This window comes from Quercus suber, unplaced genomic scaffold (assembly GCF_002906115.3).
Source record: "Quercus suber isolate HL8 unplaced genomic scaffold, Cork oak 2.0 scaffold_330, whole genome shotgun sequence".
Taxonomy (NCBI): domain Eukaryota; kingdom Viridiplantae; phylum Streptophyta; class Magnoliopsida; order Fagales; family Fagaceae; genus Quercus; species Quercus suber.
Window position 1 is genome coordinate 476,753 of NW_027069783.1, and position 14,153 is coordinate 490,905.

The following is a 14,153-nucleotide window of genomic DNA, read 5'->3' on the forward strand; positions in this document are numbered from 1 at the left end:
CAGTGTAACTGGATCGAGCCCATCACAAAGCTTCCTGGGCCAGTCAAACTACAGGCTAGTGATGTTTAAGAGCCCTTCCTCCCTTTTCTTCTTGGTTGTAAATAAAATCATTTTTTTTTTTTGAAAAACAAGTACAAGAAAGTTGGTTCTTAAACTTTCAAGTGGTGTTAAATAGCTGGAAATGTGACATGTTTTGTTTTGTTTTTTTGTTTTTTTTTTTTTGTTGGGATATAAAATGGAGTAGTGAGAGTGTGATTGAAGATTTGAATTTATTTATGCTGTCCAAGAGCATTAGCATCTGAGGATGCAAAAAAAAAAAAAAAAACAAAACTATTTTGTATCATCAAACTCTATTTTATCTATTTTACTAACTTATTTTACAATTCACCATACATTTCAGTTTTTATTTTTACATACAGTCCAATAAAATAATATAAACTATCTAATAAAATAATAAAATGTATTATTCTCTCTCTCTTTCCTCCCACTATCTTTTTCTTTTCATACACAACCATTGGATTAAATATTATTTTTTTACAACCTATAAATAGTAAGGTTGTATATATGCAACCTTACTATTCACATTTTGCTGGATGGAGTGGATTTTGCTGTCTTATGTTGTAAAATAGCAACTAGGGATGTTTACACCCCCAATACTAGTGCTCTAATGCTGCTTTAATTATTTTTTAATTTAGATTCGAATTTTGCTATCTTTGTAGCTTACTTTTATTGAGCGATCTTATCATTTATATTTAGCAAATTCATATCTTTGACTTTCTATAATTTTTATCTGTTACAAATCTTATCATGTACTCTCAATTATATAAATACAATATAATAATATATACATACAATACTCAATAGATTAATGTGTACTATATGGTATATATCAATAAAATCGAATAACTTTCTGCTTTAATATTGATAATAATATTATAGCTCTCATAAGTTGACTAAGTGTCCTTTAGGACAGGTTAAATTTATTGATTTCTTTGACTTGAAAAAAAAGTTGGATTGAACTACTATTTTTTTTTTTAAAAACAAAAAAGAAGATTTAAAAACCTGGAAGTTGGTTTAAAAAAAACAAGTCAGCTTATATGCTTAATTAAACAAATAGGTCTTGTTGGCGAATCAGGTCTTAAATACTATGCCTTCTCAAAAAAAAAAAAAAAAAAAAAAAGGTCTTAAATACTATATATGATCCGCTCATATTACCTCACATATTTTACAACTTTTGAATACTGTATAAATTACCTGCAATTCAAACAAAAATTGAAAAATAGATACTGAAATCAATTATAGATAGTTAATTGAAGATATTTAATTAAGAGCTTTAGTCTAAATTTGCATTAGTACTGTGTAATTAATGAAAATTATAATGTGATTAATACTGAATTTTCAATTTGATACGAACAATGATAAATGACTAATAATTAAGATAAGTAATGGAACTTCTATTAATTCTGCACTGAGAGAAAGGAAACCAAATCATGATGCGTGTGAATTCTAGTTAATTGCATGTGGACTTAAGTGTACCATGCAATGGCTTCATCATTACAATATGGTCAAGCATGACATTACACCTTGGAAACATGGTTAACAACTCATAATGACATGTTTTGGAATTCATGAAAAGGTCAAGCACTTAAGCGTGAAATAATAACTACACAACATGGTTGCTGAATCATATTACTATATATTTTGACATTGACAAATGGATTAGATGTTTTCACTCAGAAAATTAATATATAGTAATGAGGTGCTGAAAAAGGCAGCAACTTCATACTAATTATATCATTACTCATAATTACATGTTTAGAAATTTACAATATGGTTAATGATCATCATCATCATCATCTCTAGGTAAGATCGAGATGTTCTACAAGGAAATATGTTAAACAAAGAGGGGAAACAAAAAAAAAAAAAAAACATAAGAGACAAAAAGGTATTAAAGAGGCAGACAATAAAGCAAGCCCACGACAGTAATAAGAAAATAATAAAAGTGAAGGCAATAAGCTAATTAGCTAGCATGACCACAAAGACTCCCCCAGATTGGCCTGATCTACCACCATGTCCATGGAAAAAAAGGACTTGGTCTGAGAAGACATAAGCTTGGGTGAGGGTGAGTCATTATTGTCTGGTGGATTATTAGAAGACGAAGGATATTGGCGCATTCTCATATGCACCACCTCAGCTTGTGCAAGTGCCAATTGGGTTTGAAGGATATCAACTTGTTGCTGTAGAGATGATATGGCTCCTACACAACCATAAACAGGGTCTCTTACCCTAGCATTAGCTTCATACACCATGGAACTCACAGCATCACTGCGCTGGTGCTCTGGTAATTCCTGCATGTTTCACAACCCAAGAGACCCTTAACACACTTGATTCAAGATGGTTTGTGAGGAATAATTTTCACATTTTTTTTTTCCTTCACAACTACAGACATGATAAATTGGGATTAAAGTAACATATAACTTTCACATAGGCTTACCATTAACATCACTTTCATCTGCATTGATCATAAAATATCATTTCAACCTTTGTAAAAAATGATTATGAGAATTATTGTATCCTTATTAGACTTACTGAACAACTTAAACAGGGGAAAAAAAAACTCTTGGTTAGATTGTTCTATTTGGGAAGTAATAGTATGTTGACATCTGACATATGCATATCATAACATATAGGCTCTACAATTATTGTAATATTTAGATATTGTGAGAGATGGACGGTATAATACTATGAACATATTTATTTTCACATATACTTTCATAACTTGTTGATTTATGTAATTGTGAGTGATCGATTAAAAGCAGTGAGTTTATGTAAATAAGAGTGAGAGAAAGTGTTCACCACTTATAATCACACATATTATAAAATTGGGTATAAGATTGGACGTGTCCCTAAAATTATTCAATAATTATTGATTTTGAAGGTGGATTAAAAAGAAATAAAATCTTGGTTAGTGGTTCATAGGCTTTACCTTCTCTCTCTAGGTGGTGTAGGTGGTGATGGTGTGGTGGTGCGTGAATAGAACCCTAGTTTATTTGCCATATTTTGAGGGAAGCCTACATGGCCTAGGTTTCCATGTTAGTACTGTTTTCTTGGTTTATTTATTTCATTTTTACTGGACCACAAGAAGGAATTATTCATTTTAAATTGAATCCATAGAGTGGAAGTAAAAGTGAAGCCAACTTGGTCAAAAAGTCTTACTTCCAAAGCTCATAATTTCTATATTCGCAATCGATTGAACCTCTGTTTTAACCAACACTTTCAAATATTTCCATGGACAAGGATGTGAAATTCAACTAAAGGCTAGAAATTAAACCTCCTTCAAACAAAGTAATACTCTTTTGGTATTCGGCGTGTTTTATAATTTTCTAAATTGCATAATGGATTCACATGTCACAGTCAGACACTGAAACTTCTGGTTTATCTATTGGTTTGAACAATTCAATTTTGAGATAATACAAGTAAAAAAAAAAATGACATGCCAAAGTTATTGTAAAATACACATTTAAAACATATATGATTTACACAAATACATTAAGTAATTAAAAGGTTAAACCGCTCAATGAAATATTTCTTATTTAAGAGGCAGGTCCTAAATAGTTTTTGATGTCATTCTGATGTCATGGTTACACATTATTTACTCCTAGATATTACTGAGACCTAACAAAAATTCCAGTTACTTTATTGGATTACTTGGAGCGAACCAAGCTTTTGCACCTATTAATGTATTAATTAGTCTCTATCAAAGTTACCCCCATGATCTTAAAGCAAAAAAGCAAGTTGATAGATACACAAACTTTCTTTTCCAAAATTGCATATAGAATATTAGAATTCCAAGACCAAAAAAGAGCTGCTTAATGGTCGTAAAGTAGGAGCTAATCACTATTAAATCCAATATCCTCGTAACCATCTTCCATTCACAACAAATTATGGTGCTTCAAGGAGTAAAGCTAATTTTATGATCCTTTATTATCTTTCAAGTACTAAGGAATCACTCGGTAAAACAGTATGTTACTTTCCAAAAAAAAAAGAAAAAAAAAGAAAAAGAAAAAGATAATTCTAGATAGTTACTTTAGGTGGGGTCTTCAACTGAAATTAACCACTATAACGGAAGTAAAGGCGTATATTAGAAAATTTGGAAGATCTTGCTTTGCATTTTTAAATAGTTTCTTCCTAAAATAGTAACATATAGTATCAAATGGTTGATGAAGATTATAAGAGAGGAATAAAAATAGCAAAGAACCATAAAAATTTTCTTGTTAGATTCTTAGTTTCTTTATATTTATAATTTTTTTTTTTAAAAAAAAGCAACTGAATTAGTATGGTCAGTTTTGCATACCCAGATGAGGAATAAGGTCTAAGAACATGAACCATAAAAAATGAAAAAAATAAGGTGAAACAACATGAGACATGAGGTCTAATAAAAATGGCATTTTACAATTCTTAGCACATGATTTCCATTCCAAGATCATTCCTTTTTTAGTACAAATAAAATAAATTGAGTTATATTCACATTTCGTTGTGTTTTGTGTACTAAAAGTTTTACTTTCATATAGTTATGGATGAGATGATCATTGATTATAACAAGCTTATGTTGTACCCATTAGTTGTGCATTTTGTGCCCTAAATTCATACAAATGAGTGAGTAGTGAGGATAACATATGCAGTTTGATAAATCAACAGTCATGTTAATTTATAATTCTTGTACTAAAATTCATAATTTCTAAAAAACTTATCTATGACCTTGTGTGTGTGTTCTTATATTTAAAGCAGATGTATTAGTTGGCAAACTTTAACACTTAAGTGTAATTATTCATTTGTAAGGTATACCAAGCTTTTGCCAAACAGTATTTAACTATGTCCCTTGATTTGATCCATGTTAGAATCCTAATAATCAGAAAGAAACAAAATGATCGTCCTGGCTCGAGAAATGATTTTTTTTGTCCTTATTCTCTTCTTTTCCTTGGACAGTGTTTTCACAGAAGTTTTCTTGGATGGACAAATTATTGAGAAGTTTAGGAGAATTTTCAAATGAGGTTCTCTAGCTACCACGTTTACCTGAAAATAGATGCAAAAATAAGGAAGGTATGAACTGAATAGTACTATAGTCAATATTAAACCAGATTAAATACTAGTAATTAACGTGTGCGTTGCACAAATTAGTTAAATATTAGTAAATCATCAAAATTAAGAAGATTAAATGTCGCTCTCCACATGGCATGCTCGCAAGGACAGTGTTTACATATAGATTTTCTTGGATAGACATATTATTAAGAAGTTTTTGTAGTAGAATTTTCAAATTAATGAGGTTCTCTACCACGTTTTCCTGAACATCGATGCAACAATAAAGAAAGTGTGCACTGTATAATACTCTATATATACATTTACATATATATATATATATATATATGTATAGTCTTATCACCAGTGCAACCTCTGGCGTGGTGATAAAGCCATCATTTTTGAAAAGAAGGTTGAATATATAATCATTTTAGCAAAAGCAAAACTTGGTCCTAAAAGCAAACCTCATCTTCTTATCTATCTGCTTTATTTTCTTATCTGCTTTTGTTTCTTTAGAAATCAATAGTACTCGAGCTTGAACTCCTTCCACACTGCTGCCACTCATTCCCGCTCCAATATATTCCAAAACAGTTTCAGCAAGAAGCAGAAAGCCAGTATTTAGTGACTAATTCAGAGGAGTAAGTATCTTTCACAATTTCCTCCATAGAACTTTGTGGAGTTCGCTTAAACTAGGTTAAATAACTTGCATTAAATATTGAATAGGGTATAACCTTGTGCCTCCATTAAAAAATATAGAAAATTTGAAGAAGTCTTTGAGATAACCAACATCACTATTTAACCTACATGTATGAAAATGACTTGAACATATAATACAATAATACTAGGCTGTAAAAATTATCATTACCAATTAAGAGAGAGAGAGAGAGAGAAAGGGTCCAAGGGAATTGAACCTGTAACATCTTGTTGACATTGCTCGCTCCAAAAACCTTGTGCACGTTAGCAAACTTCTGAGGCTCGTCAGCTGGAAAATAAGGCGCAAACACGCAGTCCTGCGCACACCTCCTTCGAAGAAGCTTGCATGCCGCACATGGCGACATTGCACCTTGTTTTCTACTCTCCTTCATTGTCCTAATCGCTAGCAAGTTGCACTAGTTGGAATTACAATATGCTTAATTTAATTGGCTTATAGAATTTAGCAAATTAAGAATGAAAAGAGAGAGGTATTAACTAAAAGATCAAGTTGAGATGGTAGGGTATTTTTTTTTTTTTTTTGCTTAGGAACAAACAAAAAGTAAGAAAGATGACTAGAAAGAAATGAAAGCTTGGACAATAAGGGAATTAAGATGAGAAAGTGAGAGGAGAGGGGGGGCTTGAAAGGAGAGGCGGTAGAAGTTATATAGAGAAGCAAGTGACAGCAAATCTTAGAGAGGGTCCCACAAAAGAAGAGCCTTAGATTCGATGGACAAAAACATCGTTGTTGATAAGATCTTTTTGCCCCACCCTCAAATTTCTATATTTCATCTCACTTTTTCTTATGTTTCATTTAAGTATAATCCTCAAATTAACTTTAATAAGTTAGTACAGTATCAATTTGATATATTCTAGAGAGTTAGATACTATACTCTTATAGTATCTTGGAAGAAAAAGAAAAAAAAAGAAAAAAGAAAAAGAAAAAAAAAAAGACTAAGTTATTCACTAAACAGAAAATTTGTACTAGTAGCTTCTGCTTGAACTAATCAAGTACAAATTAAAGGTACATATTTTATTTACAATTATTATTTGGGCTAAGCACTAGCTGTCTCTCTAGGCATGCAATTACAGTTGAAAATTAAAACTATGGACTAATTAAGCATCCTATGGAAAATTTTAAGAAATTATACTGGTAGGTGTATTTTGACTTTGAAGGTTGGATAATAAATATAAATCTTCCATATACTATGGTCAATAAATTTGTCGAAGATATTCAAATGTTAAGGTTTTATAAACCAATATTTAATAATTTTAGGGCATGAAAAAGGCAATTAGTGCTATACTAATAGTGCAGAGACGTACAAAGAACTCCAATGACAGAGATCAAATTAATAGGAAGAGGCTAATTAAGTATATCTTATGCGTGAGTAAAAAAAAAAAAGTATCATATATATATATATATTTCAAATATATGCAATATCACAATTTCCGTGTGTAGACTCCACTTATTTGTAGAGTTCACACATTGTAAAAGTGAAGCGGCATGCATCTAATACACAAGATACTACCTTATACAAGTGTTTTTCACATGCGTAGTATATTTCTCCTCTTCCACTTTCAAAGTTTTAATTTGAATGATTGTTACTATTGTAGACAGAGAAAATTCCCGACCTATCACAAGCTGACACGTCACACTATTAAGTCCACAAAATACGGCCAATTACATAGCGCCGTGTATTGCTGCTAGGTTTTGCTATCATTACTCAGAAACCAACAGAAATTTGCCAAGTGTCATGCAAAGACCAATCACACATCATCACACGTGTAAGCGATGACATAAGCAGTCTCGCACGTGTAAGCGATGACACAATCAATCAGCATGTGCAGGCGATGACATAAGCAGACCAATCAAGCTCTGCCACGTGTCACCAATCAGACTCCGCCACGTAACTATTACTAAGATTTACCTTGACCGTTATTATGTCTGATCATATGCCTTAGGTTTTGCAGAGACTATCGGGCCCTTCTATTCATCGAGACCTAGCACTTACTGTCAGATATAAGTCACGCATTCAACATTGTTTATTTTTAAGATTAGTTAGCTCAACAGTTGAATTGTTAAACACTAATAATAAATTATTATTATTATAATATTATTATTTGAAAAACGCTGTTTAGAATTACTTCCAATTTTATTAATTCTACATTTAGTTTTTTTCGGATAGTTAATTAACCAATTTCGAGTATAATATGGATAATGCATATAAACAACGATTACTCAACAACTCACACACAAAGACGAGGAATTTTTTATGAAGTGAAAACTCAATAATAATAAAAACACTCCAGGGCCAAGCCCAAATCATCATCAAATCCACTTTGAACATTTTTGCGATACATACTCACTTACTAGACTTTGCGTACATTTTAAGAAATATTGTACTTTGAGTCTTTTGCTCCTGCTTGCAACTGCTGACTCCAACCTTGCGTCTTTACAATTATTCTTTGAAGTAAATGGCAATTGGAGGGATTGGAAGACTTTGGGGCTTGGGTAGATTTTATTAATGAATTATTTTGTCGTCTTTTTGAATATTAGGGTTAAATTTTGTCCTTATGTGGTGCAGGTTTTGAGGGTTGAGAGGCTACAAAGTTCGCTTGATCAAGTGTTGAGTAAACATCAATTGGAACATTTTGTCAAACAATGTTTTGATTTCTTTATGGTCTATTTGAATTGAGGAGAAGGGAGGGGAAGTAAAGTAAAGTAGAATAGATTTGGCCTAAAATTAGCTTATTTTCAGCAAACTCTACTCTACTCTCCTTCCTTCCCCCTTCAATCCAAATAGGTCTTTAATGTCACTCAACCAATCACAAGTCCGCTTGATCGAATTCTTATAATAATACATAGTGAACAACTTTCTTCTAATTTCAATCTCACTTGCACCAAATGATTACAGATGAACTTGAATAACAATTAAAATGAAAGCTTTCATTACAAAGAATTTTATGTCATATAACTTAGCCAACACTAAAAATCGTAAAATTATTATTATAAGAGCTTATGGTCTAGACTGTTTGTAATGAATTTTAATTCGTTTTCCTATTTAGCAGCGAATGTCGAGTATGCTAATCTCCAAAATACAATGGTATATGTACGTTTTTTAGATCCCTGCAAACTAGATTGTTTAACCTAATTAATTAACCAAGTAAATACTTAGGTTTATTATTTAGATCTAGGTTAAAACAAAAACAATCATATCATGCAAAATAGCAAAAAATAAAGAACACAATGATATGATGACCTAGGAAAACCAAACCGATAAAAAACCTGGGGAAGATTTAACCTAACTATTCTCAAGGTAAACAGCAAATCCACTATGCAAGAATTGAAGTTTGTACAATAGAACTTAGACCACTAACATTCTATTACTACCTCGAGTAGAAAACTTATTACTATGACCCAATGATAACTTCGAGTCCACGGATTACTTCTTTCTTAGGTCTTTTCAACACAAGCACCCACACTTGTGATAAAAAACACAAACTCTCCTATTTGTGACTCCAAGACCACCATTGAAGGTTTAGATCATCAGTATCTTTGATAACTAGAGAAGGCAGCAACTTCTACAACATCAGATCTTGAGATTCTTCAAGAAATAACATCGGTAGAAGACATGAGAGAGCTTTTTGGGTACAAAACCCTAGATATAAAAGAGGCACACTCTTCTCTCTCTGAAAAGCCTTATAAAAATATGCTTAGAATTTTCTTTATATACTAAGAGAAGTAGATTTGAAACCCTAATCCGTAACAGGCTTGAACTTCTATTTGAGCTTAATTCAAATTTTGCAGATATAACTCTCGATCGATTGAGCTTACTTTCGATCAATCAAACTTTGCAATTTTGCACAGTAAGTTTCTACATTTAGCTCGATTCAAACTATAACAAATAAACTTTGAGCAAGCCTAAATCTAGACTCATTGTTTTGATCATAGTTTGCCAACATATTCAAAATGAAGTTCTAATACATTTAGTTCCTAAATTTTTAGAACCTAACAGTATACAAAGGAACCTACTTTATAGAAGTGAGAATTTCTTTTTTTGTTTTCTTATTATATTAGTACCATTACTACTATACTGTAGTGAAAAATCTCTCCATACCTACTAAGTTTTTAACTAATAAAAAAGAACCATACCTAAAATTTGCAGGATTTTTTTTTTTTAATATATAATTTGCAGTTTGTGCTTTTGCCGCTACATTCCAACAAATTTAGAATTAATCTAAATCTATCACTATAAAATAAACGTCATCAGTGTTAATTCTTGGTTGAGTAGTTTACAAACCCTAAGTTCATTCAGAAACTAACCTTGACAGCCCAAAATAAGAACAAAATACATAAGAATCACAAGAAAATAAAGCACACTAAAAAAAAAACATGTAATTTCATTATATAAATGTAACTGGGCGGCTTATACTTATATCTCAAATAGCTTGACCAAAATTGATACGTAAACTTTGTAGGATAACTTAAAATAAAAATGTGGCGAAAAATATTAAATTTATTACTACGTAAATTTTAATTTTTTAATTTCATCCTTCATGCTATATTAGTTTAATTGCTTGGAATCCTTTTCGCCATAAGGGATTAAGATGGGAGAGATGTATAAGCTGATGGTTATTAGTTTTAGAATTATTTTATGTTTTTTTCAAATATTTTAGTGACCCATTGTAAGATCCTGCTAGGAGCTTTAGATACAATAGGACAAGGATAATATGTGATCAATATTTAAAGCCCATTAAAACCCCAGTACTATAATCCAAGCGATTAGATATGCATGATAAGATGGGAATCAAACTTATTACAAATGCAACACATGAACTAACGCTGTGATTAGTGGAAAATTTTAGGCAAATGAATATCATATATGCTTGGTGACCTCATTGATATATATATTGAATGATTTTTTGGTAGGCAGGTAACATCAATGAGAGCGAGTGCTTTGACACGAAATGTTTTTTATTTAAGTTCCACGCTTTAATTTCCACCGCTATCGTGCACTACTTTAAAAGGTGTTTAAGATTTTTAATTCTTTAATTTTTACCCATAAAATTAATTGTCACAGTCATTTGCAATGGTTATTAACAAATAAGATTCCTACAATACATGGATTAGACCAATAATATACCAAATTTGTCAGCGTAAGGAAGGAAAAATAATATAGAACACTTTTGGTGGATCAAATTATAAACATATCTGCATCTATAAGTGTGGTCACCACGAGGTATATAAGCTTTCTTGTTGTCTTTATTGATCGAAGCTTCTGGGTAAGTTCCTGACACACAATAGCGAGATTTTTTTTGCTCATAAAGTTAATTTTGCAAATGTATTAGTTATGTGACCACTGAAACTCAAGTTTTATGGATAAAATCATGAGATGATAAATATATTTTTTAAGTTTCTAGCGGAACTTGAGTTTAAGAGACTCAAGTTCTTCACATTAAAACTTAAATCTCGGAGACTCGAGTTCAAAAAGTAGTCATGTAATGTTTGCAAAATTAACCTAACGAAATAAAAAACTTGATCAAATTACACCTGAATAAGCTAGCAACTTGCACGTGTAACTGGACGTGCGTGTTTGATCCAAACGAAGTATGATTGAGAAAATTATTGAAATGAAACAGACGAATTGTTGTGTTTTCATTGGTTTACAAAACTTTAGATATGGTCCCCTTGTCGCGAATACAAATAAAATAGGAAACTGCTAGTGGTGAGACTTACATAAAGGTAGCTATAAGTCTATTACTTCGTTATGAATATTGTAGTAAGAGACATTGAAATAGAATCATACTTATCTCACAATTTCAAACTTTTTAAACCCCACCGGTTATACAGGCGGCGGCTATAGCTTGAAATAAGCTATAAATTTAGAGATCTTAGGTTCAATCTACCACATCATTAATTTATAAGATCTTCGGAATGTTTCAATTTTATGGACAAAAAATGAAATAATCTAACTAAAGTACGAGACATGTTCACACATCACTGAATCATAATATGTTCCCCTAATAAATAAACACAGCAATAACTTCTTCAATACTAGCTCTAGAAATACGGTAAGCTTTTTTTTTTTATATTTAATAATTAAAAAAAATCAATTTGAAGTGATTCTTGTAAAAAAAAAAAAAATTTGTTTAAAATCAATTGGCACTTGTTTCCAATTTTGATAACTTAAAAAATTTTACTTTTGTTGAGACCACGGATTGACTTGGTGCAACTTTTACTTCTTATTTCTTTCTTCTTCTTTTTTTCCTTCAACCACCAATACCCAAACTCACCGAACCAAGTGAAAATGAATGGAAAAAAAAAAAAGAGAAAAAGAAAAAGAAAAGAAAAAAGAAACCAAACCCAAAAACCCAATGTGAAAAGGAAAGAAAAGAAGAAAAAAGAAGAAGAAGAATAGAGAAACCAAGCCCAAACCCAGCATGAAAAAAAAGAGAGAGAGAGAGAGAGAGAGAGAGAAGAGAGAGAGAGAGAAGAGAGAGAGAGAGAGAGAGAGAAGAAGAAGAAAGAAGAAGAAGAAGAAGAAGAAGAAGAAGACCAGACCTAGCATGAAAGGGAAAAAAAAAAAAAAAAAAAAGAAGAAGAAGAAGACTAGACCCAGCGTGAAAGGAAAAAAAGAAAAAGAAAAAAAGAAGAAGAAGACCAAATCGGATTTGACTACTCTCTGACTGTGAATCCCTCAAATATGTGTGTATTTACCAAAATGCTATCATCACTCTGTTTCCATAACTCAAAGACACCTAAAAGTTGTTTTTAGTTTTTATAACTCATCACTTAAAAATCAAAGAATTGAGTGATGGAAACAAAAATTGAAAACAAATCCAAACAAACCAAACAGTCGTGGGACCCACCAATTTTGAGTTATGGGTGATGAAAACAGAGTGATGGGTGATGGAAAACACTAAATCCAAACAGCCCCTTAGCTTGACACCTGATGATTGATTGAGAACCGTGGATTTAGAATTCGTTTAAGGTGAGTATTTTAATTTCTATTTCAAGCCCTAATTGTTAGAGTATAAAAGAAGTAATACAAAACAACAAGTTGAAGTTTGTTGGTCTCTAGAATCTAGATAGTGGCTGAAGATCTACATTGAAGACACTAGAAAACAGCTTAAGAAACTGCTTAAAAGCTTAAGATATTGTTGCCTCGACTACAAGCTCAATTTTAGCTTGAATGACCAAGCTTCAATTAACTTCGATTGGAAGCTCAACTTCACTCGACCAATCAAGTTTCTTGTTTTCAGTTTTCTAATGTTGCGACCTATGATGACTAAGTGACCTAGGAATCCATGCACTAGGGTTCTTGAACGTATTTAAAGCCTTATTAGGTCTTCATAGACATATGGTGAACATGTGAAAGTTTGAGATCATTGATGCAGCGACTGTGTGCCATGAGTTCTATACTGAGAAACTTTTTCAAAATTCATTAAAGATCAAGAAGTGTTCCAATGAAGACATTTTACCAAGACTAGTGCATCAAAGAGTTAATATTGTGAAGTCAAACATGGATTTGATATTCTTGCACTAAAGAGATTCACGAGGTAGAACAATCCAACTAAGTTGGAATTGCGTGTGGTCACATAAATAAGTTCTACAATAGGTAACAGTACTAGGATCAAAGAGTTGATGTAGCGAAGTAAGGCATGAATTGGATATTTGTGCTTCAAAGAGATTTATGAGGTCGTAAAGGAGTCTAATTAGGTTGGAGTTGCACGTGGTTACGTGAGTAAGTCCTACTATAAGTAGTAGTACCTAGGATCAGGTAATATTCGTGTGTTGTTGTACTTGCATTCTATTATGATGGGTTTTTCTTGTTAGGGTTTTCCCATTGTAACCATATTCACTATGTTCAAATTTACTTTTTGCTGCATTTTAGATTTTGTTAAATGGTTGCACCCATCACATCCTAAATTGAACCATGCATAATTTGTATAATTAATCACGTTGAGTGATTGATAAAAATTGATTGGGGTCAAAATTTCCCAACAAAATTCTGCCACATCGTCAAAGCCGGTGATCAAGGTGAAGTTGTTGCACTCAAATCACAAAGATTACTGCAGTGAGAATTTTCAAGAAAGTTCTTAAGGTCACAGGACAAGGTGTTTGTGTGAACATAGTTCATGATAAAAGAGTACAAGAATTTGGAGTTATGTGTGGTCACGTTAATAAGTATTATTTGGTGTAGTTGTAGAATTAAGGTTAATATTACTATAAAACTTTAATTTTATTAGTGGATATGTTTCCTTGAGGGATGGTGGTAAACCCGGTGAGAGCTTTTCCATTAGCGTTTTCTCTTTTGTAAACATATATCACGTGTTATTTTTTTTTTTTCTGCACTTGGTTAGTCTAGTGATATTGGTTAGTGACC

General features: G+C 31.7%; 1 protein-coding gene across 1 annotated transcript; it reads right to left on the minus strand.

The window, feature by feature from the left end:
• Nucleotides 1–1,726: 1,726 nt before the first annotated feature.
• Nucleotides 1,727–6,423, minus strand: LOC112038775 (LOB domain-containing protein 4). The gene is made up of 2 exons (XM_024071622.2): nt 5,988–6,423; nt 1,727–2,348 (listed from the first exon to the last, which is right to left on the minus strand). The coding sequence occupies exons 1-2, from the start codon at nt 6,159–6,161 to the stop codon at nt 2,025–2,027; spliced, it is 498 nt and encodes a 165-aa protein (XP_023927390.1). The 5' UTR covers nt 6,162–6,423; the 3' UTR covers nt 1,727–2,024.
• Nucleotides 6,424–14,153: the final 7,730 nt, after the last annotated feature.